The sequence below is a fragment of the Equus asinus genome, chromosome 16 (genome assembly GCF_041296235.1).
Source record: "Equus asinus isolate D_3611 breed Donkey chromosome 16, EquAss-T2T_v2, whole genome shotgun sequence".
NCBI classification, from domain to species: domain Eukaryota; kingdom Metazoa; phylum Chordata; class Mammalia; order Perissodactyla; family Equidae; genus Equus; species Equus asinus.
Window position 1 is genome coordinate 22,554,487 of NC_091805.1, and position 26,685 is coordinate 22,581,171.

Here is a 26,685-nt window from a genome sequence, read left to right on the forward strand (position 1 = left end):
ATCTGGGCTGACACAGAGGAAAAGCCACCAAGTTCAAATATTATTTAAAAGATATTAGATTATCAATAGGATGAAATTTGGTATATGAAATTTAAGAATAAAGCAAACATCTGAACTTACCTGTTATAGAAGCTTGAAGTTCCCATGAGGAATTCTAAGATACCATTTAATGCATATTCGTTATTCATTCTATAATTTAAAATTCCATTTTGGAGTAGTACAGTTGCTTTCAGTGCCATGGCACATTAATAGCAGCCTGCCCAATCCTTGAGGTAGATCACATAGGATATGAAGGAGCTTTGCCCTGAGCCCATACCTCCTTCACCACAGACACTTCATAGGTAATCTGTGATAGTTTGAAACAGTTGCTCAGCCTGGGCACTACTGACATTCTGGGACGAATGATTCTTTGTTGTGGGAGATATACTGCATTGTAAGATGTTTAGCAGCATCCTTGGCTTCTATTCAGTAGATGCCAGTAACATCCATCTCCAAATTCGGACAACCAAGAAGACATTTCTGAATCTTTCCTGGGGAACAAAATGGCAAAATATTAAAACGAATATTTCTTTGAGCCAGCCCTGATAGCCTAGTGGTTAAAGTTCTGCACTCTCACTGCTTCAGTGGCCTGGGTTTGTTTCCCGGTTGCAGAACCACACCACCATTCTGTCAGTTGCCATGCTGTGGCAGCAGCTCACGTAGAAGGGGAATGACTTACAACTAAGATATACAACCATGTACTGGGGCTTTGGGGAGGGGGAGAAAAAGAACAAAGAGGAAGATTGACAACAGACGTTAGCTCCGGGCAAATCTTTCCCTGCAAAAAAAAAAAAAAACAAGATAAAACCTATCAGTTTAAAAAATAACAATAATAATAATAACAATATTTGTTTCTATCATCACCTGATTTTTCCCAGATTTTTCAGACATCTAGAATGGCTTGATCTTTTTAAAGTTGAAAAGTTACAAAAGGGGGTCGGATTTTGTCATCATAGATCTTTGTTTTTCAGATGATACGTATAGTCAATGGAGAGTAATATTTTAAATGTGTATGCTCTTAGTGGATTTTAGCATAATTAGCTTTTATTTTTTTCTTTCCTGTATTTATAGAAAGAAAGGAAACTATTACAAAATAAGAGACTGGATTTGGATGCTGCGAAAACCAGACTAAAAAAGGCAAAAGCTGCAGAAACTAGAGCTTCAGTAAGTAGTGTTTTTTAATAGAAAAACATTTTAAGTTAATAATTTTTTGTAAAATATTTTATTCATATGCCATGCAAGCTACAGTCTATCATTAAGACTGAAATAGGACTTTTGGGTACATTTTTGTGTTTTTTAAACAAACTTATCAGAACTTAATACATCCAAATCAGTGAAAAGTAGTCATATCGAGGCAATATTATTTTAGTAATACACTTTTGCTAAAAAAACAAAAATTATAAGAGCTCCGAAAGCTATGTTGTGTTCTTCAAATATCCTCAGTGGTGGTGGCAAATATGTCTTTTGGAGATAGATTTACTATATTTGAAGTAGAAAAATAGTAATTAAGAGGAGAATGAATCAAGTTTGAGAATGCTTGTGTGTGGCTTAAAAATTAGATATGACTCTCTTTCCGCATGTGACTCAAACTGACTAAACGAGTTGTCACCAAGAATAGTTCCAAAATCATTCATCAGTGACAGCATGGACTCCCACGTGGCTATTTTGAAGAGGAGGAAACCCATTTAATAAATAAGTACTCGTATGTTTTTCATAAACTCACCCTCAGAGTAGTCATCTAAAACTGAGTGGTTATATATTAAATATAATAAGTTAATGATTTTATATATATTTATATAACTTTCTTAAAAGATTTTATTTATAATATTTAATCTAATGTTTATACTGTTTATATCATCATTTCAAAGTTTGAAGAGATTAATCACATTTGAATTGGAACACCTTTAAGATAGTACAATATAAACAAATCTTAATTTATTAGAGGACACTAACAAGTTAATTCTTATTTTGAGCTAGGGATATGTTTTGTTAAGAGGCATAATATTCGCACTGCCTTCTGTTTTCAACTCACTATCACTACCACCATCAAGAATTCATTGCCTTACTGAGCATATTACCGCAGTGCTGGTAGAAGTCTTGTTGCTCTCTTGTTTGGGGAAAGAAAGGGTTGAGACTTGGTTTAGAGTGAAATTTAAAACTACTAACTTGGTGTTGGACAGTGATGTCTTATGAGATTATCCCGACACCTTATATGAGCAGAATAAATTATTTTCTTCTAGATGATTCCACTGTTGGAGAATCTGTATTAGCTACTGCTGGAGAAAAACTATCTTTAACAAAACATTAATTCCAAATTCATTGGCATTTTCACATCAGAGTGTATCATTACATCATCATCAAGACAGCCTAACTTCTCTAAGCAGGCTTTTGGCAGAATCAGAACTTTAAAATGAACACTATAGATGGCAAGAGACTCTAAATTAGCATATTAGTTTCTAGTTGCTAATAATAAATTTATATAGTAAAATATAAACTGGTTTTTAAGATACTAATTGCATAATCAGGAAAAATATTAAGATAAATAGGATCATTTAGAAATAAAAGTTTGAACTGGAACAGAATCTCTATTCAAAATGCCTGCGTGTGCTCAGTGATGATTTTGGGATAAGAATATTGTTGTCAACTGTCAGGACAAGACTTTCTTTAACGAGCACTATTAGAAGATAATAGTAGCCTACTTTTTTACCTGGAAAAGTGCCAGAAAGCTCATAGATTTAACAGTATACAAGGTCCTTTGATTATTCTGAATTATTTTACCACTGCTATTAAAATGTATAAGCACTAAATATAATAGTAGACAAATTTTGAGAGGTGTTTCCTTTTACTATATCCAGAAAAGATCTTGACAATTTTTCTGTGCCCTGTATTTTTAAGGACAAAATTTTTTCCATGAGAATTCATGTTTAAAATAAAAATGAAAGATTATACAAATGACTTTCTTCAACACTTTCATTTATACACAGTTTTTCTAGAATTTATATGTTGCATAAAACAAAATTTAACCATAGCCAAATATTTAAAATATTAATCTAAGCAAAAATTCACATTTCCTGTTTTTAGGGGTGTCTTACCCCTAGATAACCAACTCGTTTTTCTTCGAACTTTATAGCAGTAAGTCTGAAATACTTCAGAAAGGAAAAGTCCTCTTAGTTTATTACATAAAGCCTTGAGGCATGCCTATATTTTGTGATCTTTTTTTGTTTCTATTTTTTTCCTCTATCTTTTGTTTACCTGAAAAATAGAAACTAGTAGGAGTTTGGTTTTGCTTTTTTTTCTTCCTTGACACATTTCCTGGTTCCTAGTTGGCAGCTGAAGAGGTTACTCTAATCTCAAGAGTTTCTTTGGTTTCACTTCTTTATAAATTTCTATGGATTAATTGTTTGTGACTAGTTATTCTTCTGCAAGTAAGGTTTGGGACCTGTACATGTTACCGCTTTTTTTTTTTTTAATTCATTTACTGGTTTCTTGTGACCTCTTTTTAAATTCTGTATTTATTGAATGCTCATTTTGTGCAGAGTTCATAGATAAATAATGCAAAAGCTCTGCTGCCCTCACTTCACAATCTAGTACAGCAAATTGAACTCTTTTATGATTTGGCCCTATCAGTAAAAAATTTATGCCTGTATCTAATATTGATACATTACTAACTTGTATTTTATTAGTTAGCATTTTGAAGAATGGTAAGGCGACCTCAAAGGCATTTCTCAAAAATAAACCAATTGAGCAGAAAAGAGAAAACCTACTTTAGTGTTTCACAGTGAACTTTTGTGAACAGTTTTTAAAATAATATAAAATTTATGTCAGAGAAGCAAAAACAAATAGAACTTCTGCATTTAGATTATAAGGCACTGACTTTTACTGACCCTAGTCTTATGTAAACTTTAAAAAAAAAAATTTTAGAGTTAATGGGAAGGAAAAAGCGTGGTTTCAAAGCTCTGTAGGGGCCGGCCCAGTGCCACAACGGTTGAGTTCGCATGTTCCGCTTCAGCATCCTGGGGTTCGCCAGTTCAGATTCCTGGTGCAGACATGACACCACTTGGCAAGTCATTGCTGTGGCAGGTGTCTCACATAGAAAGTAGAGGAAGATGGGCATGGATGTGCGCTCAGGGCCAGTCTTCCTCAGCAAAAAGAGGAAGATTGGCAGCAGATGGTAGCTCAGGGCTAATCTTCCTCAAAAAAAAAAAAAAAGCTCTGTAATATTTAGATGTTTAGACCTCTGTTACTTTAGTGATTAAGTCCCTCTGTCCACTTAAACATCTTCGCAGTGGTCTAAATCTTTAATTTGTAAACTGAATGAATTTATAGCACCATCATATAACCTTAACTTTAATGTACACATATTAGAATTTAAAGTTTATTAAAAGTACAAGGGTTGGCATGCCTTTCGTATTTCTTCAGGGTATGCCAAGACCTGTCTGAGGCTGATTGAAAGAGAACGTGGTTGAAGGCAGCATACATTCATAAAGTAGAAATAATCTTTGAATAGGACAGTTGTGGGTAGGCAGAAGGTGAAAATATAATAAAAATTATGAGTAACTGTGGCAGTTACTACAGTTCTGAATGCTTCTGATTTAAAGCAAATGCTTTAAATTCTTCTAATTTAAAATCAATCATCAACCATGTTTTTTGTCTTTGAAAATTTGAGTCTTTTGGAAAAATTGAATAGGCACCACTATATGAAATTCTGTAGAACAATATAATTTTTTTTTCAAGTAGAAAACCATTTTATCAGCTCTTTTAATACTTGTTTGTGTGTTCTTTATTGTGCAGAAGCAACTTGTTTCACTGTGTTCATTGGTATAATGTGTTCTTTGTCTCTTACCTATGCACTTAAGCAACTAAACTCAGCTCGCCTTGAAGGAGATAACATTATGGTAAATTTCTCTTACATGCTCAACTTCCTGCATGTAAAATGGCTGAAGGTTTGTTGGCCTACTGTGTTTTCTACATCTTAAATAAAGTGCCTTCTCTTGCTATTATCTTCATGTAAAAGTCTAAAGTAGTTGAAGCCATGCATTCGTATTATGTCGAACAAGAAATATAGGGAATACTAGCTGTAGTCATACTGGAACCTGAAGAAAGAAATTGTGTGTTCTAATTACCAAATATATTAGCTATGCCAAATTCAGACTTTAGAATCTGAATTTGTGCATAAATATATAATGCCTTTTATACTCAGTAAAAGGTGTTAATTTAGGTGGCACTTCATATTTTCACTTTTGCCAAAGAAAATTAACAAAATTTACCCAACTTAGAGAAAGGATTAAGGTACACAAATTGACTTTGCTTCTCCGTACCTTCACTGTTTACCTTATTTTCACCTGAACTCAACATAGAATTAATTTCTTCTGCAATTCCAGGCCAAGACAAACCCCAGTAGTTTAGGTATTTCTGTAGCAGTGAGGCCCATTCCCCACACAGTACTAATTCACTTTAGAAAGTTGCAGAACAGTCATAGCCTTGGGCAAGAATTGGGAATGAGAATTGTTCTATAGTATCTAGTGTATATATTGAGCTCTAATTGAGGAAATTTTTGCAATATTAGGAATTTTTTTTAAGAAAATAGAAATTCATAAATCTGAACATAGCCCCAGAATTCATAAATGTTAGCCAATAAAGATTTATAGAGATAGTGTTTGGTATTATACTCCTAGATACAGTACTTCCAGAGAAGTGGCGTAGAATCTTCAGTATAGTTAATAGTTGGCAATTAATTGACTGCTTTTATTCCATTAGCATTAACTTGAAAGCAGGGGGAAGCAGGGGCACGGAGGGGGAACATCCATGTAATAGGAAAGATTATAGTATAGAATATGTAAAGTGCATTTTTGGTTTTTTAAACTACGGTTATTATTGAAGCCCTGGCTAAATTAGGGCCTTCCTTAGATAGCAAGAGAATGCATTCATTTCCATTGTCCTATTTGTAGGTAAATGAAAAGTGTGAGACTATTTCACTCATTGGTAATTTAGTATATAAATCATAGATTTTCTTTTATCTTAGGTGAAAATATCCTTCCAAACAGTTACTTTGTTTCATTTATTAGGCATTTGTTTTACTACTACTATCATCTACTTATAGTAACATGTATTTAACTCTAGTAATTTTAAAGTCATTATATCTCAAGTTTATTGTGCCCCCTCAAATAGCTATATCAACAGTGTCCATTTATCCTTGCCTTATTTTAATTTCCTAAAATTCTAGAATTTTAGAACTAAATGAAAAATTAGAAATCATTTAGTCCAAACCTTTGATTTTACAAATGAGTAAACTGGAACTAAGATGAGTTAAATATTCCCAATGTGGGAAAACTGTTATTCTTATTAATTTTATACAATTAGTATAAGATTCAAAAATTGATAGTATTGATACATGTAAAGGCATACTTTCACTCTATATTAAGCTGTGCTGATTTAGTTACTGGTGTGTTTAATCTGTCGTGATTCTAGAAAAGGAGAGTATGCCATTTAAATTAAAATATTTACATTTTTCTATACTAAGTTGTAGAAAATGTTAAATTCCAACTTTCTTTCATGCTCTGTATTTTTCTCTAATTTCTAATGCTGGCTAGATTTGGGCAGAGGAAGTGACAAAAGTAAGTAAATTCTTAAACTACAGAATTATGAAACAAGAATATAATTGCCATTCATTCAGTAAAATATTTATTGAACAACAACTATGGGGCCAGTCACAGTCTTTGTACTGAATCTTGTAAAATCTGAAAATTATTACAGAAAGCTCCGATCTGTTTGGCTAGTTGGAGCTTCACAGAGCAGTAGAACAATGCTGCAGAGATGTTGTTTGCACACCCTCTGATAAATACTAGATACCTGTTATATTAAGTGGTAATCTTTACAGTGCCTTGCCAGAAAACAGTTTAAATATTTGGTTTATTCATATGACAATTATGTAAAATATAGTTAACACCATGTTGTATATCTTTAGAGAATTGGATATATCATGTCACACAAATGGATCTTCTAAAGAACTGAAGCTTGTTCTCTTCAGCACCAAAGCTAATTTTTGGCAGTCACTTTAGTTGAAAATATTTGTTAAAAAGCACTTTGCTGCTGCATTAAATTCAGGATGCAAATATTTAATTTCACTTAAAGTTAGGGTTATTCTTATGAATATCCATTATTGTACTGTGTAACAGTTGGATCGTTGTTTGTGTTTGAAGTGTGTGGTCTCCTCCCTCGTTGTCAGACTGTCACTTTTAGAGGCTCTCCATAGGACTGCTACTAGCAGTCCCTCTGCCTGTGTTGCCATTTCTAATCTTCTCTAGGCTGGGAAATCAAGTAACTAAGCAAGAATTTAAGGAAGAAAATTATGACTTTAATGCAGATTTGTTTCAAATGCTACTTGAGGTCTTCCAAAGCATTTTTCATTTACTCCTCATGTTCAGGCCCACCAAAATCTGACCTCCAGCTGAAAACAGTGCTGGGAATTGAGGGCAGGTAGTAATTGTGGCCCCTGACTGTTAATGGTTTTATAAATGTTAACTTTTTATTTTCTGGTTTCATAGGATTGCTGACTGTATAGCCTGTTCTCAGGCATGGGTTACAGAGCTATTGATTCTGTAACTTGGAAATCCAATGTGGAATTCTTGACTTAGTGCTCTCCCCCCGCCCTTCGTGGAATCTGTTCATCAACTTAGTTATGGTTCCACCCTGGCCTCTGATTCTTCCTGAACCTCTAGCATGAAAAGGGGGCAGAGTAACACAGAAGAGAATATAGATTGAACAAAAAAACCAGAGTTTCTGCCCTTTGGTTGGCATACAAGTACACCAAAAAATTTCTGATTTGGTTCTGCAGTCTCTACAAGTTTGGGAAATATTTGATATAATAAATGGAAAGAAACTCATGAAACAAATATTTACATTATTTATGTATATGTGAAAAAGACTTAAATATATCAGTGGATTTGGGGAGGTTTTTTTCTTCTGTACTTCTCATGTCTATCGTTTTTAGAATTTAAAATGTGTAATTTTAAAACTTCATGTTCCTAGAATATTTTAAGATTTAAGCCCATAGAAAAATTAGGTAACACTGACCAAGATTATCACAGCAAATGCCTCATAAGCATGGCCAAAATATCTGGTTTATAGTTATCCAGTCCTGATATCACAGAGCAATAAATTCTTGCCCTTTTTCCAAGTTACATCCTAAAAGAACTCTTCTTCCTTCCCTGACACAAGTTATGCTTATTATATACTCTAGATCAGTTAGCCCAGTAACAGTAAGTCTAAGCAATAGAAAGTCTTTTCCCGGGCTGGCCCCGTGGCCAAGTGGTTAAGTTCGCGCACTCCGCTGCAGGCGGCCCAGTGTTTCGTTGGTTCAAATCCTGGGCGCGGACATGGCACTGCTCATCAAAGCACGCTGAGGCAGCGTCCCACATGCCACAACTAGAAGGACCCACAGCAAAGAATATACAACTATGCACCGGGGGGCTTTGGGGAGAAAAAGGAAAAAATAAAATCTTTAAAAAAATAAAAACGAAAGAAAGAAAGTCTTTTCCCTAGAACTCTACGTCTTAATTGTAAAATTGTCAGGGAATGAGATCTTCTGGAGGACAGAATAAAAACCCTTTAAATTCATTGTCTTTCTTTAAACCTGTTGTCTCTGTCTTTCTAATATGGCTCATTTTCTTCTTAGGTACATTGATTATGCTGACCCTAATTTCAGTAACTTTAGCCTCTCAGATTAATTATTATGATCGGTTTTACATGTCAGAAGTATAGATTGTTTGGGACATTTGACTGTTTGCAGTCACCCCAGACATACACTGAGAAATTTGTTCAAGAAATGAGATTTCTTTCCTTCCTGTCATTTACCTTTTCTAAATATAAAGTCTAGATTGTGCAGAAGAATGACTTCTTAGTCTTTGTAACATGGTAACTTTCTTCACAATTAAATAATATTTTGTTCAAACATAGACTGATCCCTTGTCCTTAATGAGATCGTTTTACATTTTTTTATTCAGTGTTCTTAGCTTTAAAACATTATTTCCACTTCACATTCAGGTTTCCTGGTCACTTTTAATCTGCTACTTAGCTTACTTGCTTATACCTTGTACAGAAATATTGCCATTTAGTAGGTTTTTCTATCATTTCTACTAAAGGCTATTAAATCAAATTGTACTTTTATAATCAAAGACCTACATGGAACTACTCTTGTTTACTTCCAAGGTTCATTTTTTGGGGGTTTGCTGTGTTTACTTCTATTAATAAAACATTTTTGTATTTAACCAAGCAGAATAGTAAATAGTGCAGATGTAGCACTGAAGTGTTGGGCTTTCCTTATCACTTTCCTTAGGGTGAACCTTGGTTCATTTCTTCTCCTGAGACTTTTTCTGCTTCATACTAGCTTCCAGATGAAGCTTACTTCAGCCCCGTTATCAAAGCACCATCTGTTCTGGTTTTAGTCAAGTAAATTTAATTTTAACCCTTGACTTCTTGAGTAATTCAAGCTTATTTCCATAAATCCAGTCCCATGGTCCATTCTTAGCCCCCTCTGCCATGTCTGTTGCCAATGGGATGAGAATGACGATAGCAACTGGTTATCTATTTTGCTGCTGCTTCCTTATTGACTGGTTCACTAGTTTGTTGCCACCAAAGGATGAAGGATAGGGAGATGAGGTGTGAAAGGAAAAAGTTCAGACCTTGTTTTTATACTTACCACAGTCTCAGAAATATTGTAATTATTTGGATGGGGAGAAAGCTATTTTTCCTGGGAGAGATGGTAGAAAATATCATTATAATGAAATTATCACTAATAGAGATTCCCAATTTGGGATAAGCTATTTTCAGTGAGCTGTGAGATTTTATGTTCTCCTCTTCACTTATTACCAACCAACTCTGGCTAAAAGTTTGAGAGGATTTTTTTTTTTGTCAGTATTTACTATTTTTAGATAATGCTGATTATTTAGTGAACTATTTTGTCCCAGCACTAAACCTATATCAAATAGTTGAAGCCAGTAATGGTATGCTATTATACATACCTCTTCCCAACTCCAAGGTCAGTGACTTTACTTTGGTAGCTTGAAATCAGCTGTACTGGAAGTATTTGTACCATGAAAATCAGCACATTAGAGCTTTTTTTTCCTCGAGAGCCAGTTTACCAGCAAACCACTGATTGAAGGTCACCCATAAACTTGCAGAAAAATCCTAGCATATCTTGCAGAAAAATCCTAGATAATATTTCTGCTTGAGGCATATTTTATGCAAAGTTTGGAAGGAAAACTAAAAGGAAAGAAGACACTTTTGTAGGACAAAGAATCCTTGGAAGGAACCTAACAACTCTGTTTCTAGAAACCACTATATATTTGGTAACCAAACATAAGAGGTTAAAATGCTATGGCTTCACAAATCTGAAGTTTTTTCATTTGAGATTGAAGGCTATCTTTAACTTCAACGTAAAGTAACTATAGTAATAATAGAGAATTTTTTGCAATATTATTTTATACATGTAAACTAGTAATCTTAAGATTTTGTAAAATGTTAAAGTTTAGCAATATTGATCCTATAAAATGTATGAAAATATATTGACTGTCTCAGTAGTTTTCTAGACTTTTATGTGTATGTTGTTAAGCTTTGGGATTAATAGATTCTTTTGAGTCAAGTACTGATAATGAGTTAGTTCTGTGTAGATTGAGTAATATAGAAAAGCCAAGGTCTAGAAACTTAGGACCAGTTTAGATACAAAGCAGAGAAAGGGAATTGCCAAATTATCATTTGGGGTTGGTTTGGGGGATTTTTTTAACTGTCTAAAAGAATGTACATAAAATGGACTAAGTCCTCTAATGAGATTCTAAAACTATGTTCCAATTTAAGTCTGAACAGGAATTAAGAATAACTCAGAGTGAATTTGATCGTCAAGCAGAGATTACCAGACTTCTGCTAGAGGGAATCAGCAGTACACATGTGAGTGTTCATTCATTGGAGATTCATTTGGAACAAAAGACTTTGATAGTCCTAAGGCAATTTTGAGAGGAAAAACTGAACTTCCTTTCCACTCACTTGTGAAGGAAATTTAAATTGTGGCCCTTTCCAAGATACATGAAATATTTTAAATTTTTGCTTACACCTCATCACCTAGTTCTCCCACCATCCTCACATCCAGTTGATGATTTTTGTTGACTGAACATTTTGTTACTATACTGTTGACCAAGGTCAGTAAGCCTTGGTCTTAATAAGCCTTGTAGTAAAATACTAGATACTGGTAATTCTCTCTGAATACAATGTTGTGCTCTGTGTCCCCTTAGCATTTGCCGCTTTAAGTAGATTCTAGATCTAAGAAGTGACTGTAGCTTTCCTTTACAGGCCCATCACCTCCGCTGTCTGAATGACTTTGTGGAAGCCCAGATGACTTACTATGCACAGTGTTACCAGTACATGTTAGACCTCCAGAAACAACTGGGAAGGTGGTAATTTCCTTTTCACACTTGAAACTCCTGATAAGGGAAGAAACTCATATTTTTGCATATGAACTAATGATTAGAGGTGAAGATTAAAAGAATTAAAGGCTTTTTTAGCCTGCTTAAAATCAGATTTTTTTTTTCTTTAAGGAAAACAATCAGACTTCTGCAGTAACAAATATTTTGAGCTCTTCTGGCACAGAAGACTGTTAACAGGAATAAGAAGATAATTTAAGTGAATACCTTTTTAGTACTATATAAAGAAAGTTTAAAAGTGAAGTTCACTTTTCTCTTGAATATCTTTGCAGTTGGTTGAGGAATATATAATTACGTTAACACTAGTTTCCCTTACAGATAAACTAATTTATATTATTCATTACTCACTTGTTCACTGTTTTTTTTTTTTAAATGGTTTTAGAATAGTCTGTAAGACCTCAAGCCCATTGTTGTTGTTGTTTTGAGTGTGGTAATATACTTTAAAGCAAAACAATAGGATGTAAAGCACATAGCTCAATCATTCATTCATCGGATATTTATTGAACACCTGCCAAATGTTAAGCACTCTTCTGTACTCTGGGATTACATCAGTGAACAGACTAGGCAAAAATGCTTACCCCTGTGGAACTCACATTGTAAGGTAACACTGGAAAGAAAATGATGCACAGGACAAACATGGTCTCCTTTCTCGCTACACGTAAGGTCTAGGTTAAAGTACAGGCCATAGGTGGACAGGCCATGTGATATGTAGAAAGGAAGAAGAAGTGCAGGTTACTGTGAGGGACATCTGTGACTCAGGTGGGTCTAGCAAAGTTTCACAGATGAAACTATTTTAGTAGGAATCATCTAGATGAAGAAAAGGGCAGGGACAAGTATTCTAGGCAGAGGAAGAACATGTATATTAAAGGGCCAGAAGAAAAAGAGTGAGAGTTTCAGGAAACTGACAGTAGTTCATTCTGGTTTGAGCATAGTGTTCAAGTTAAGAGTAGGATGGTAGGTGAGACTAGAAGAGTGAAGCAGGGTCACGTCACAAATGCCCTTTAAAGTAAGTAATGGAAAGGAATTTGGGGTTTATATAGTGAGTAACCATTAAAGCAGGGGAGTGATATGTGATGTTTGAAGGAGGAATATCAAGAGAAGTTATTTCAAGGAATAAAGTGGGGGAAAAAAATCATCACTTCAGCATTTCTTTGTGTTAATCCTTCAAAACTAGACCTAGAACAAAAATAGGCATATCTACAAAACCAATTGTAGATCTTAAAAATGAGATGTAGCTTAATACCACTGGTTATCCTAATAGGATTTACAGAAGGATTTATGCTTCCACATATTTGATGTTTTGTTAGTGGTATTAATATCTGAAAGCAGATCCCCACATCATTACAACCATTTTAAGCCCAAAAAGCCTTAGTACTTCCTTTTCGCCTTGGACTGGTACTCTGGGAGTGCAGCAGAGTGGTTGCTGTTGTTACCATTCATACTTGCATTCTGCTTAAAACCACACAAATGTTTGGAACTCAGCCATTCAAACAAAATCTACTATTGCTGCACTTAAGGATAAGCTTAAATATTACAAAGGGAAACCAGTGCTATTGTTTTAGGGAAGAGGGTCTAGCTTGTCTCTCTGCCCTCAAAGAATTATATTACTGGTAAGGACCAATGATAGAGAGTGGAGAAAATTTTAGGCCTTTAATTTGCTGCAGGTTATGCTTTTTAAGACAGCATAAAGAAATAGTCACATGTAGAACTTGAAAAATCATCCAGACGCACACTTAAATTCAAAAGCTCTTTCTGAAGAGTAGAACGAGGAGATAATGTTAATGGTTGCAGCAGCAGTGTTGGCAGCAGTAGTAACTAACTCATAGCAATCAGTCAGGGCTTCAGTTGCCACCTGCCACTCTTCTAGACAGACACCTCATATGTAATAATATTATAATACTCACACCAAGTGAGTCAGGTACTATTATTATCCACATTTTACAGGAAACAGAAGCACTAGTCACAAGATTAGTAAATGTATTTTATTTTTAAATAATTGGGAGGCTTTAACATATATCAAGCTACAGTAGCAGGAAGTCTACAGTTTTTTAACTGTGTCAGAAGTTTTTAGAAGGTGAAAATGGTCTTTCAGTTTTGGAGGTTTTTGGTTTTTGTTTTTTGTTGTTGTTTTGACCATTATTTTTTGTTTGTTTTTGAGAAACATTAGCCCTGGGCTAACATCTGCTGGCAATCCTCCTCTTTTTTGCTGAAGAAGACTGGCCCTGAGCTGACATCCGTGCCCATCTTCGTCCACTTTATATGTGGGACGCCTACCACAGCATGGCTTGCCAAGTGGTGCCATGTCCGTACCCGGGATCTGAACCAGCGAACCCCGGGCTACCAAAGCAGAATGTGCGCACTTAACCACTGCGCCACTGGGCCAGCCCCTGTTTTGACCATTATTAATTCCCCAAAATTGTCATAAATAAACCTGAGTGGCTAAACTAAGGCTAATTATAGTGGTAAATTTTAAAGTAAAATCCCGTGGTTAGAGACTTAAAAAACCACGTATGTGTGTATATACACACACATATGTTGGGGGAGAGGGCTTGTTTTTTTTTTATCTTCAGAAGTGTGTACATTTAATCACTGCTGAGGAGCTGAGTTTACTGAGGAAGGGACGCTAGGAAACATGTTCTTAACTTTAGAGTGAAACCTGTAGTAAGAATTAGTTCTTTTTATTATTAGGATCCTTCCTATCTATCAGAGAAACATTTACTTTTAATTTTTAAAAACGCACTATTGTAGGCACACAGGATACAGCGTAAGCAAAACAGACCAAATCCCTGCCTTCATGGAACCTACGTTCTGTTTGGGGGTAGAGGGGAATAGAAAATCAATATGTATGTGAATTATATATTAGAAGGTAATAAATAATATGGAGAAAAATACAGCAGGGCAGTTAGGGGTAGAGGTTTGCAGTAGTCAGGGAAGACAGAGACTTGAAAGATGTGAGAAAGCAAAGCCTGCAGGTGTCTGAGAGAAGATGCTCCAGGAGAAGGTACACAAGTACCAAAACCCTGAAGCAAGTACATAGCTGTTAAATTCAAGCAACAGCAAGGAGGGCTTGGCTGGAGAGGCATCAAGGAACAGGGAGCTGGAACATGTAGAGCTTTGGAAGCTACTGTTCAGACTTTGGCCTTTACTCAGAGATGAAGACCCTTTGGAGGGTTTTGAGCTGAGGAGTGACATGATTTGATTCGAGGCTTTAACAGGATCATTCTTGCTGCTCAGTTCAGGATGGATGTTAGGGTGGAAGCTGACAGACCTGTTTGGAACCTATTGCAAAATTTAGTTAATAATCCAGTCAGGGGAGGATGGTAGCTTAGATCAGGGTGACTGTGGTAGATGTGATTGAAGTGGTCAAACCCTGGGCATATTTTAAAAGTAGAGCCAGCAGGATTTGCTGACAGACTTTATGTGTATGAGGCTTAGAGGAGTCAAGAAGTACTACAAGTTTTTGGCCTGAGCGACTGAAGGAATAGAGTGGAGTTAATTAAAATGGGGAATGCCTCAGGAGGAGCAAGTTGGGGTGGGGAGGGCATGTCAGGTATATTAGAAGCCCAGTTTTAGACATATTAAGTTTGAAGTGTCAATTAAACATCTAAGCGGAGATATCCAGTTTTAGGATATGCAAATCTAGAGTTTGGGGGATGAATTAGAGATATAAATTAGAGTCATCAGCATATCAAGATGAAGTCACCAAGGGAGTAAGTATAGGTAGAGAGCAAGAAGACTAAAGGCTCAGCCCTGAAGCCCTGCAGCCCTGCAACACCGAGAGCTGAGGAACCGCTAAGGAGGATGGGTAAGGAATGAGCAGTGAGGTAAGATGTAAACTGTGTGGCCTGGAAGTCAAATGAAGATGATGTAGGAAGGTGGAGGGGAGTGATCCACTGTGATCACTAGATAAAGTGAAATGAGAACTGTTAATGGACCACCAGATTTAGAACATTGAAGTCATTGCTGACCTTAACAAGAGTAGTTTTGATGGAACAGTAGGGGCAAAAGTTTGTTTGGAACGTAGAATGAAAGGAGAGGAACTGTGGTAATGAGTGTTTCAAGGAGCTCGAGTCTAAAGAGGAACAGAGAAATGAAGCAGTAGCCAGAGGACAAAATGGGGTCTAGTAGATTTTGGTTTGTTTCTTAAGATAGGAGAAATAAGAGAATGTTCATGAGCTGATGGGAATGATACAGTAAATGGAGAAAATATGATAACGTGGGAAAGAAAGGGAAGAATTGCTAGTGTGATATTCTTGGAAGGAGAAAGAAGATGAGATTTTGTGCACATGTGAAGAAATTAGCCTTAGGAGCATAGATGGCTTATCTGTAGTAAGAGGAGAGATGACCAAAAGCATGGAAATTTGCTGATTATTCTTTTTTCCTCTCAGTTAAAAAGGAAGTGACTCATCAGCTGAGAGTGAGTGTTAGGAGAGAATTGCTGGAATTTTGAGGATTGATGAAAGGGTATAAAAATAGTCATCAGGAGAATGAAAAGTGAATGAACTAGAGAAATGTAATGTAATTGCCAGGCAGCACTGTGGACCCATTTGAAGTTCCTGTTGAATGTAAGACAAGACAACATGTTTTTTTTATTTTTCTCCTGTCACAGTAGACACATGGATACTGAGTAGGTAAATAGGGAGATTTTTACCAAATGAGTACAATGAAGTGAGGGGCAGAGGAGATGAAGGCATATGCAAGGGGGTGATTATAATAATTAACCGTGGATATGAAGGGAATGTTGGTAGGATCATAAAGGGTAGATCTGTGGTAGGACCATAGATCCAAGATAGGATTGTTGAAGTGAGAGTACCAGAAAGAAGAAAAATGATGGTCAGAGAATGGGATATTGGAAATTGTGCTTATTAGAAGGGTTATAGCTATTGGAATTGATAAGGTCTAGATGAGACAGTGGGAATGGTTGGTTGAACTAGGGTCCACAGAATCACTAGAAGAGAAGAGTTCATGGATCTGAGAGGCCAAAGTCTTGGAAAAATGATCTCTATGGATATTAAAATCACCAAGAATTAAGATACAATGTCAGTAAGCCAGGAGCTAAAATCTTCTAGAAATGAAAGGAAGGAAATGAGGCATCTGTAGGTGATTACAGCAAGAGATAGTGGGTAGTGTATAGTTGAACATCATGAAATACAAAGATTGGGTAGGAGGCCAGCCCAGTGGCCTAGTGGTTACGTTCAGCATGCTCCACTTTGGCAGCCCGGGGTTCACAGGTTCAGATTCTGGGGGCATACCTACACTCATCAGCCATGTTGTGTCAGGCAACCTACATACAAATAGAGGAAGACTGGCACAGATGACAGCTCAGCAACAGTCTTCCTCAAGCAAAAAGAGGAGGATTGGCAACAAACGTTGGCTCAGAGCCAGTCTTCCTCACCAAAATAATAAATAAATAAAAATAAAGTAGATTTGAAAAAAAAGATTGGGTACAACGGGTTAGGGAGAAGAGTCTAGAGATGGTAATGAGGAATATAGAACTTCTATTCCATCCACCTGTAGGCTCAATGATAAAAGGAGTGTGGGAGATAAACACAAGCATGAGGGAGTGAAGGAAAGGTTTAAAGAAAAAGTTAAAGATAAAGGGAATTTTGCCGCTGGCTATGATTTCCAGATGGTCATAAACAGAAGAAGGAAATTGTATTTTATGGAGGGATGAATTTCACCTACCCTACCAGATGGGGCCTTTATGTTTTAACTAATAGATTTATTAAAATTTAAATATGACTTTTCGTAGATAGTTTTCAACTTTAGAAATGGTTGGATTAGAATGATTATAGGCCAGCCATTTTATACTATTTTCCATTTAGTAGTAGTATTAGATAAACAGTAGCCTTGCAATAAACTGAAAATTCTAATTATCTTTAAATTATTTATAAATTATAAATTTATTATAAATTATTAATCACAATTATTATTCACTGATTTCTAATAAAAATTTTATTTTTTTCCCCTAAAAAATAGAAGATAAGATAAACTTGTGACATCTGCCCTTTTCTCCCGTTAGGTCTACATCATGATAATCAGATTCATAGCATATTATTTGGATGTCAGTCTCTTCACTTGTCTATGTGTCCATAAAGGAATGGCATCATCTCATCTTTGTCTTCAGCTTGTGGTAGTGATGCTGGACATGTAGATACTCAATAAATATTTGTCATTTGAATGAATAGGAAAATGGGATTAGATCAGTTTTATAAAAAAGCTCAGTTATTCAACTATTTCTCAAAGAATTAACTTCAGAAAGTTTCACTCTTGTGGTATATCCAATATTTAAGTAGTTTTTCGTTGACATTTTTATTTAACAATTCACATAGGGAGGAAAATATTAATAAAACACGCTAATAGAAGTTTTTGTAAATGTTTTAAGGATAAACTCATTTTTTTCTGGGGAAAAAATAGCTATTGCCTTTTTTGAAAATTTTTTATAATTGTAACAACAGCTTTAAAACAAACTTTCAAGGATTTGTATTTGAAAGCCACCTGAATTTTCTCTAGTATAATTGGCCCAAGAGGGACAAAAGCTAGACAGCACACGGTGTCATTAAAATATTAACAGCTTTAAGTCTTTATCTAAAGTGGAGTTTGGTAGAAAGTAAACACTGCCACCAAGTGGTGGTATTCAGGAGCTTTGGTCACTTGGAAATAGATAATTGGCCGTTTTCTTTTCAACAGTTTTCCATCCAATTATCATTGTAACAACAATCAGACTTCTGTGGCACCTATGCCATCTGCTTCGTCAAATGTGATTGGTTCTTCTGCCTTGACTTCCACAAGTGGCCTAGTAATCGCGTCTCCTTCCAACCTTGTTGACCTTAAGGAGTGTAGTGGCAGCAGGAAGGCCAGGGTGCTCTATGATTATGATGCTGCAAACAGTAGTGAATTATCACTTCTGGCAGATGAGGTGGGTATAAGAAGAAGATTATATCATATATTGACATACCTTCTAGTATTATAACAAGATGCAAAATTCCTCGTTACTTATCTGGAAATTGTTTATCATGAAAGCTTTCACAGATTTCAAATTGTTACATTAACATTTTATAAAATTTTAACTACTATTCTTTAACAAAATAGTATATCACAGAAATATTTGAAACTTTTAACTGTTAAATAACTGGAAGATTTCTAAAGCTACTTCTACTAAAATTCTTTATCTTTCAGCAAAATTGGTAATAATGTTTAAAGTCCTTTGATAGTGAATAATTTAAACAAATACAAATCTGATTAGTTTTCTATGTGTTTATTTTTTAATACATTTAATAACTGGAAATGTTTTATTTTGTAGGTGATCACTGTGTTCAGTGTCGTTGGAATGGATTCAGACTGGCTAATGGGGGAGAGGGGAAATCAGAAGGGCAGGGTGCCAATTACCTACTTAGAACTGCTCAATTAAATAGGTGGACTGTGGAAAGATTGCCCAACATGACACCGTATTTATATACAATTAACTCTAAATATAGCAGGTTTAAGTATCTTCCATGTTAATGTCTTAAGAGACTAAAGAGAAAATACCAACCATCAGAAACTCGCCTTTCTGCCAATAAAGTTGCATGGTAAATATTTCATTACAAAATTTATGTTAGAGCTTTCATGCCAAGAATGTTTTCTTATAAAATTCTCTTTCTACTGAGGTTTCACTAATAAGCAGCTTCTACTTTTGAGCCCCAACTTAAAGCAGAAGAACTGTTTTCTACTGAATTTTTCATTAATGGCAAGCTTTTTCTTTTATGTACAATAAATTTATTGTGACTTGATATCAGTGACTCATTTATTAGGTATAATTAATAGCCAAAGAATAAAATTAAAATTTGTTTTAAACTTTTGGTTTAAAAAAGAGCTCTAGGATCTAAATCTCTTTTGTGAAGAATATAATGTTTCCGAATGTTCCCATAAACAGAAATGCAATTATACCATGTTTACCTTGTTTTCCAACAGAAATTGAATGATTTCAATACAGTCATGCATCACTTAATGATGGATACAATCTGAAAAATGCGTCGTTAGGCAGTTTCCTCATGCCAATGTCAGTGTACTTACACAAACCTAGATGGTATAGCCTACTGCACATGTAGGCTATATGGTACTAATCTTATGGGACCGCTGTCATATATGCAATCCATCATTGACCAAAACATCGTTATGTGGCATATGACTGTACTATATTTTGATGGATTATTTTGGGGTTTTTTGTATTATTAAACACTACTGGTTTCTTTTAAATTTAAAAACACCTAGTCCTTGAAAAGTATTACCATATTTCTCTGGTATATTTGCAGTTAAGGTTCTGAAAAAATCTGGGATGAGTTCAATTCACTAAATGATATTTTTAAGATTATTGAATTGGCACAATTTAATGCGTAATCAGAATTGGATCTGTTAACATACTGTAGTGTAGTAAAGAGAATTTGTTCTTATTGAACAACAAATTCTTAGAAAAATATGGATTAGTGCAACTAACTACATTCATCAGAGAGTAGATTGTGAAGAAACAAACTTTTGGTTACTCTGAGCCTTCTAAGAAAATTTTGAAAATTTATTAATGAATTTAAGTTATCTTGATCAGGGTCTCTATGAAAAACAGACTATAGAAATGATTAGTGACACTCTTGAGTCAGATAATTGCTATTTGGACCATTGCTATGACTTAGCTGATTATTTCCATGTTAGGATTAATGCTGTCATTCTCATTCATTCATTCATCAAACATTTGTTGAGGGCCAGGCATTAATTATGCTAATCAGCTGAGGATACTACCCTGAACAAGGTGTCCACAGTCCTTCCCCCTGTAGACTTAAATACTAACGAAGGATACAGGAAAATAAGCAGTTGTCAGGTAGCAGAATCAGTGTCATGATGGAAGAAATATAGGGTGCTGTGTTTGGGAGCTTTGGGGGTCACCTAAGTCAGATCTGGGGGAATGGGAGATAGTTTGGAGAGGAAGTGCTCCAGGCAAAGAGAAAAAAATGTGCCAGGCCTGGAGAGTGTTAGCACATTCTGATAACTAAAAGTAGTTCAGTCTGGCTTAAGCATGAAGTGCAAAGATGTAGTTTATTTCTTTAGGGAATGTTAATGTATCAAAATGATATTGGTACTTTAAAAAATGATGAATACTTAAACACCATTTCAAAATATCCTTTTATGTTAAGAGCTCCTGATCAGAGCTTGGTAAACGTGGATAATTTAGTTCACAGTCCAAACTTTAACAGCAGTTGTTACCCTTTTATTTCTGTGCTATGAGACAAATTCCTCTGCAATTTTATAATTGTACAAGATGCTTTTATTCACACTATGAATTGCCATACTCCCAAAAGCTGCTCAAGCTGATTAGTTAGCTATAGAACCAAGAGAGTGAAGCTTTTTTCCCCCAGAAAGGAAGTTCTGCATCCAGCCTAGAGTACCATCTATTGTGTTACGTAGGTCCAGATTTAGGCTTTAAAAGAGCATACGAAAATTCAGGTTAAGTTAAACAGCAGCTATAAATTAGGTTTATATGAAGTAGAAGAGTTAAGTAGAAAGATTGTGGGTAATGGAGTGGAATAGTCCTGGGTTCAAATCCGGTCTTCCTCACATACTGTGCTCTTGGAACTTCGACTCAGATGTTATGTAAACTGCCGTTTCCTTATTAGTAAAATGGGGATGATAATTATGCCACCTTTGGGTTATTTCGAGGATTACATAGCAAATGTTATCTTGTATTTAGGTAAGTTTTAGGGAAAGTCTTGGCACATAGTAGAAATGTTCTGTAATTAGCAGTTTCCCCTTGTCAGCCCTGTAGCTTCCTGACCCATGCAGACTGTAGGTCTTGTTTATGACTGTACCAGAGATACCTCTTTTGTATCCATGCTCCATTCTACTCCTTATCAATCCTATCCTCTACCCTCTTTAAATCAGACCCAGATCTAGGTTTAACCTCACCAGAGTCAGTGTAAATTTTTATCAGAACCTTCTGTTTTCCATCAAATGAATGTTGATTACTGTAACCCAATAATGTACAGAAGCCTTCAATAATGTTAAAGTTCAAAGGCTTCTTGTACCTTTGTCTACCAAGATCCACCACAACATGTGGGCTTGTTTATATGTTTATTGCTTTTCTTTTTTTTTGAGGAAGAGCAGCCCTGAGCTAACATCAGCTGCCAGTCCTCCTCTTTTTGCTAAAGAAGACTGGCCCTGAGCTAACATCCGTGCCCAGCTTCCTCTACTTTCTATGTGGGACACCTACCACAGCATGGCTTGCCAAGCGGTGCCATGTCCGCACCCGGGATCCGAACCAGCGAACCCTGGGGCCGCCAAAGCGGAACGTGGGAACTTAACCGCTGCACCACCGGGCCGGCCCCTGTTGCTTTTTATTTTAATGGGGTTTTGGTTGGTTGCTTGGTTGGGGGTTTTTTGGTTTGTTTTATTTTGGTTTTGGCTTGTTTTATAAAGTCATAGGTTTAATTTTTACTCAGGTAAAGGCCTATAAAGCTTCTTAGGCATGGAAGAAAAGCTTGAGAAGCCTACTAATCTATGGTGCAATTTAGAGTGATTTAAAGAAGCCCCATGATCTTAATCTAAAGGCGTAGTAACGTGAAGAATGTACATATAAATGAAATAATAAACTTGGAAATAATTGTAGGCTCTTTTACAAACAGAAAACAGTGATTGGATTTTATATACATTTGTCCTCAAAGTAATGCAACCTAAAAGGTCATAGCGTTAAATCTTTTTTTATGGTGCTAATCAGAAAAAGTCCTACTGTAGGAGATTAGGTCCCCTGCCTCACTCTAACATGAGAAAGAAGAAACCTGAGGCCAGGGTCCCCAGTGGGTTAGAGTCCATCTTCATAGTCTTCTGTTATCCTCTACCAGAACAAAGGAACAGAACGTGAATGGAGGAGCTGGTGTGGGGAGGACATTTCTGAGATAAACTGTGGGGAAGATGATAGAGTGCAAGACAAGAAGCAGCAGCTTGCTTTACCCAGAGAAGCCCAGCTTACCTCCACCCTTTGTTGACAGGATTCCTCAAAAATCTCTTCTGTACCTCCCAAATGCCTGAAATTTTGAAATAGATTGCCCTAGTATGTAGCATTTCAAGCCTGGGTGAGGAGCCGTGATAGATAAGATGGCTTTGCAATTTGACCTACAGCCAACTTTGCCTCAGTCCCTTCTCCACGTAATTAAGTGGCTCTTACCTCATGATGAAACTCAAAAGGGGAGGAGGGAGTTCCATGAGCACACCTGCCCTTTCTCCTCCATTATCCTAATTAGAAAGTCTGGTCAGAGGGCGAGACCTCAAGGTGGGCAATATCAGCATCACGTGGGAACTTGTTAAAAATGCTAATTCATAGTTCCAAGTACTTTCTACCTTTATTTGTACTTATTTTTTGCCTTCAAGGGGCTATAGAACTGGTCTTAGTTCTTCCATGTAACATTTTTAAAAATATTTTAAGACAAAAACTATCTTCTCATCTTATTTACTGTGTTCTAGAACTAATCATATAATTTTGTGTAACTTTTATGATTTTTTTATTTTATAATTTATTTGTTTTGTTTCATATTTATCTGTCACTCCAGAAAGTGGGCTCCCTGAGATAAAGACTAATTCTTTTGATCACAAATTCCGAACTCTTAACATGAGACCTAGCACATAGCATGTACTCAATAAATATTTGTCAAATGGAAGAAAAAAATGTAATTCCTAAGCCTTCCCCAAGGCCTACTGAATCAAACTCTGGGGTGGGCCCAGCAATCTGTTTTTACAAGCCATTTGAGTGATTCTGTTATGCTCTAAAGTTTGGGAACCACTTTAGTAGAACAAAGAAAACTTGCCTTACACCTTCAGGCCTACTATCTGACATCACTTGAGAAATTCTTCCTGCCTTCTATATGGTCACCAACACTGCTCTCTTAAGTTGGGCTTACTGGGCTGTATTACAAGTGGGTGTGAAGGTATAAGGATATGCTTAGTGTAAGTAAGGGAAATATTGCGTGGAATGCCAGTACATGTCTGCGGTGAAGGGTCCCTTAGTCTGAAGAAGGGTAGCACTACCACTACCCACATTTCCGCTCAGCACAATGACCCTTTGACATCAAAGCACCCTGACAAACCATTAACGTGATATCAGACAAACGTGTACATCCCTCTGCCTCAGGTCGCTAAACTCCGTCTCATTCCTACTTCAAAGGAGACTTTTTAAGAATTTCTAATGCTTTTTTTACAGTACAAATCATCGATGTGTTAGTAAAAAGGAAAAAAATGGAAATATAGCTTAAAAGATAAAAATCACTTAATAATCCCACCATCCAGGAGACCTACTGTTCACTTCAATAGGTGTATAGCCTTCCAGACTCTTCTGTGCATTTATAGATTTTTTTAAATGGAATCAAGCTGTACATACTGTGTTGTAACTTTTTTTCACTTTGATAATACCATGATTATCCTGCCGTGTCAAATATATTTCTACATCTTTTTAAATGACTGCATGGTATTTCTTCATATGTGCCACACTTTATTAAACTACTGTTGGTATTTAGGTTGTTTTCAATTTTTCACTAATAAACTGCTTTAAAGAACATTGTATCGCTGAATCTTTTATGCCTTCATAATATTTCCTTAAGATGAATACTTGGAAGTGGAATTACTAGTGGAGAGAGTATGCCACTTTTTAAAAGCTTTTGTTACTGCCACTTTGCCCCCTAGAAAACTTATCAGTTTATGCTTTTATCAGCAGTATGTGAAAGAATACTGTTTCTTTTTGGAAGACTTCCAGTGGAATGTTCTTAGAGCCTTCAGTTTAAAAATAAAGGGTGAGAGGAAGACAAAAAGACCCTGCAAAATTAAGACCAAGATTAGTGTTAAATTATTCTGACGTGACAGCAGTCACTTTCTTCTGTTGTGTATTTTGTGGCACTCGGGAAACATTTGTAGCACTAGCTTGCCCCTTTTATTCAGTCTCCTGGAAGCACCGTCACTTTTCTGACTTTTGCTGAAATGGTAGGAGAACAGTCTTAAGTGGACTGGAATCTTGTGGTCATTTTGCTGCAGGCTTACTGGTGATCATTTTAGGGAGCATGGCCATAATAGGGAAAGTAGAAACTTTGGAAAGTAAGCAGAACATGAGCTCTTCCACTTGGTGGCCTGGCTTTGTTTCCGTCGACACACATCTCTAAAATGAGAGTAATATAAACCTACCTTGTAGGGTTGAAAGGATTAACCATATTATGAACAAAGTGCCCAGTACCTAGTAGATAATAATTTCCTAGGTTTTCCAGCTGAGTATATTAGAGCAGTTGCTGTTATCAACCTCTGGAGTAAATATCACTGCCGCGGTCAAATAAAATCTTCCTTGAAAGCTATCACAATAAATGGACATTGCCTCAAACATCCTACTCCACCTACAAAATCTAGTTCTTAAAGAATCTGTCTCATTTTTCCACAGGTATTCAAGTACCTAACCAGTTAAAGTTCCCAGACAAGCTGCCTAACGGAAGATTTCAAATACTATGCTTTTATGGCAGTGTATCAAAGTGGTAATTGTAGTATTCTAAAATGGTGATCTGAACATGTCAGCTGTGCCAAACGTCCCATTCTAACTGAAACCGCCCTCCCCTTGGCCCACAGCTGATCTTTGTGCATTGGAGTGTTGGTCCTCCACCTGTGAGAGACTGACACAGCTCAGCTCCATATAGGGCATGGTAATTAGCTAAGTCCCAATAGCATCTCCAGGAGTAGAGAACACAGAATTGATTCATCCAAAATGAAAGAAATTCATTTAGAGAAGTGTCTGAATTCTAAAAATTGCTTAGCAATATTTCCAAAAGATGGATGTCCCAGGGTTAACAGCTACAGTAGTCAGAGCAAAGTCCCAGAGACCAACCCATTTTCACATTTGGATAAACCCTAGTAGGTTTAAATTAGCGTCCAGTCTGTTGGTATAACTGAAACTACTCAGCCAATAGGAAGTGAATAGTAAGAGAATTTGAGAGAGATGTAAGGAAGGAAGGCTATACAGGAACCCTCAGCTTTGTGAGAACAAAACAAATTAAATGACTGAGGTGAAAAGAAAATGGGCTACTATAAGAAGCTGCCTTTCTGGAAGCCTGAGGCACCAGCGGGTACGGCACATGCCTAGTCCCATGTTCAGGGTGGTTGTCTGAAATGAGCTCTGGTAGGTCCCCTACAACTGCAGACTTTGATGGCTGCTTGCCTTGCATGTAGAGTTTCTTCTGTTCAACTCCACCTGAAGACCCTCGTTTGCTAAGAGTAAGCTCAAAGACTCCCTCCTCTGTGAAGATATTCTGGATCCCCTTAGGATTCCAGAATTAATTATTCATATATATATATGTAACTCAGCTATGGTGTTTAGCCTGGAGTGCAATTACTTGCAACCTAGCTGAGCTCAAGGACAGGGACTTTGTGTCCCCTAACACCTAGCACGCCCACAGCTCAGTTTCAGCAACCTCCATAGCTGCTTGCAGCATTCTAATTTCCACAAAGGATCTATTAATGATTCAGACTTGGTGCTATTATGTATGTTTGCCCTAAGAAACACTGCCCCTTTTGGACATGAATATCATAGAAAACACGGGTCTACCTTTCTTTGCGAGAAACCGAGAATCTATCTCTATTACTTCCCCTTGACTCCGGTTCGTTTTACACCGTGCTCATCACTGACTTGTATTTTGCAAAACAGTAATTTATTAGGGAATGGACTGTTTTTGATGGTTACATCTATTACTTCAAGTTAATTTAGGATCAGTCACCTCACATAAGTCAGGATTGGGCTATTTACCTCATTAAAATTTTCTATGTAAATATCCTCTGTAAAATGGGTTAAATTTCCTTCCTTTCTCCTCTCCACCTTTCCTTTTTTCCATTTCTGTACGAACTCCCTCTCCCTTCTTTCAAAAAGGTTACATGGTTAGAAAAATGTATACCACATAACAGGAGAAAGGTAAATGTACAAAGGAAAAATTATAAAATAGTCAAAAAATGTATCTTGCTCAATTGTTATTCAAGAGTGGCAAATCTGACTCAGATTCTAGCTGCCAAAGCAAGAAGGAAGCATGATCAAACTACACACTGAGGGTTCACAGAGAGAATCGCGCCGGTTGCTCAGGAGAAGGCCACTCCTACAGGGGGCCTGGAAGACGACATCAAACACCAAAGCAGAGGAAAC

At 36.3% G+C, this 26,685-nt stretch overlaps 1 protein-coding gene across 4 annotated transcripts in view; it reads left to right on the forward strand.

Annotated features, from left to right (window-relative positions):
- The window catches only part of SH3GLB1 (SH3 domain containing GRB2 like, endophilin B1), a 46,437-nt gene extending 22,356 nt beyond the window's left edge, over window positions 1–24,081 (forward strand). The window contains exons 5-11 of one of the 4 annotated variants that reach the window (XM_014827555.3): window positions 1,111–1,203; window positions 4,896–4,982; window positions 6,630–6,653; window positions 10,891–10,980; window positions 11,380–11,480; window positions 18,201–18,429; window positions 18,814–24,081. In XM_014827555.3, coding sequence (XP_014683041.1) covers window positions 1,111–1,203; window positions 4,896–4,982; window positions 6,630–6,653; window positions 10,891–10,980; window positions 11,380–11,480; window positions 18,201–18,429; window positions 18,814–18,921 — 732 coding nt within the window. In that variant the 3' untranslated portion in view covers window positions 18,922–24,081. The remainder of the gene's footprint in view (window positions 1–1,110; window positions 1,204–4,895; window positions 4,983–6,629; window positions 6,654–10,890; window positions 10,981–11,379; window positions 11,481–18,200; window positions 18,430–18,813) is intronic. The other 3 variants (XM_014827558.3, XM_044749413.2, XM_014827560.3) reach the window with 3 other exon arrangements.
- Window positions 24,082–26,685: the final 2,604 nt, after the last annotated feature.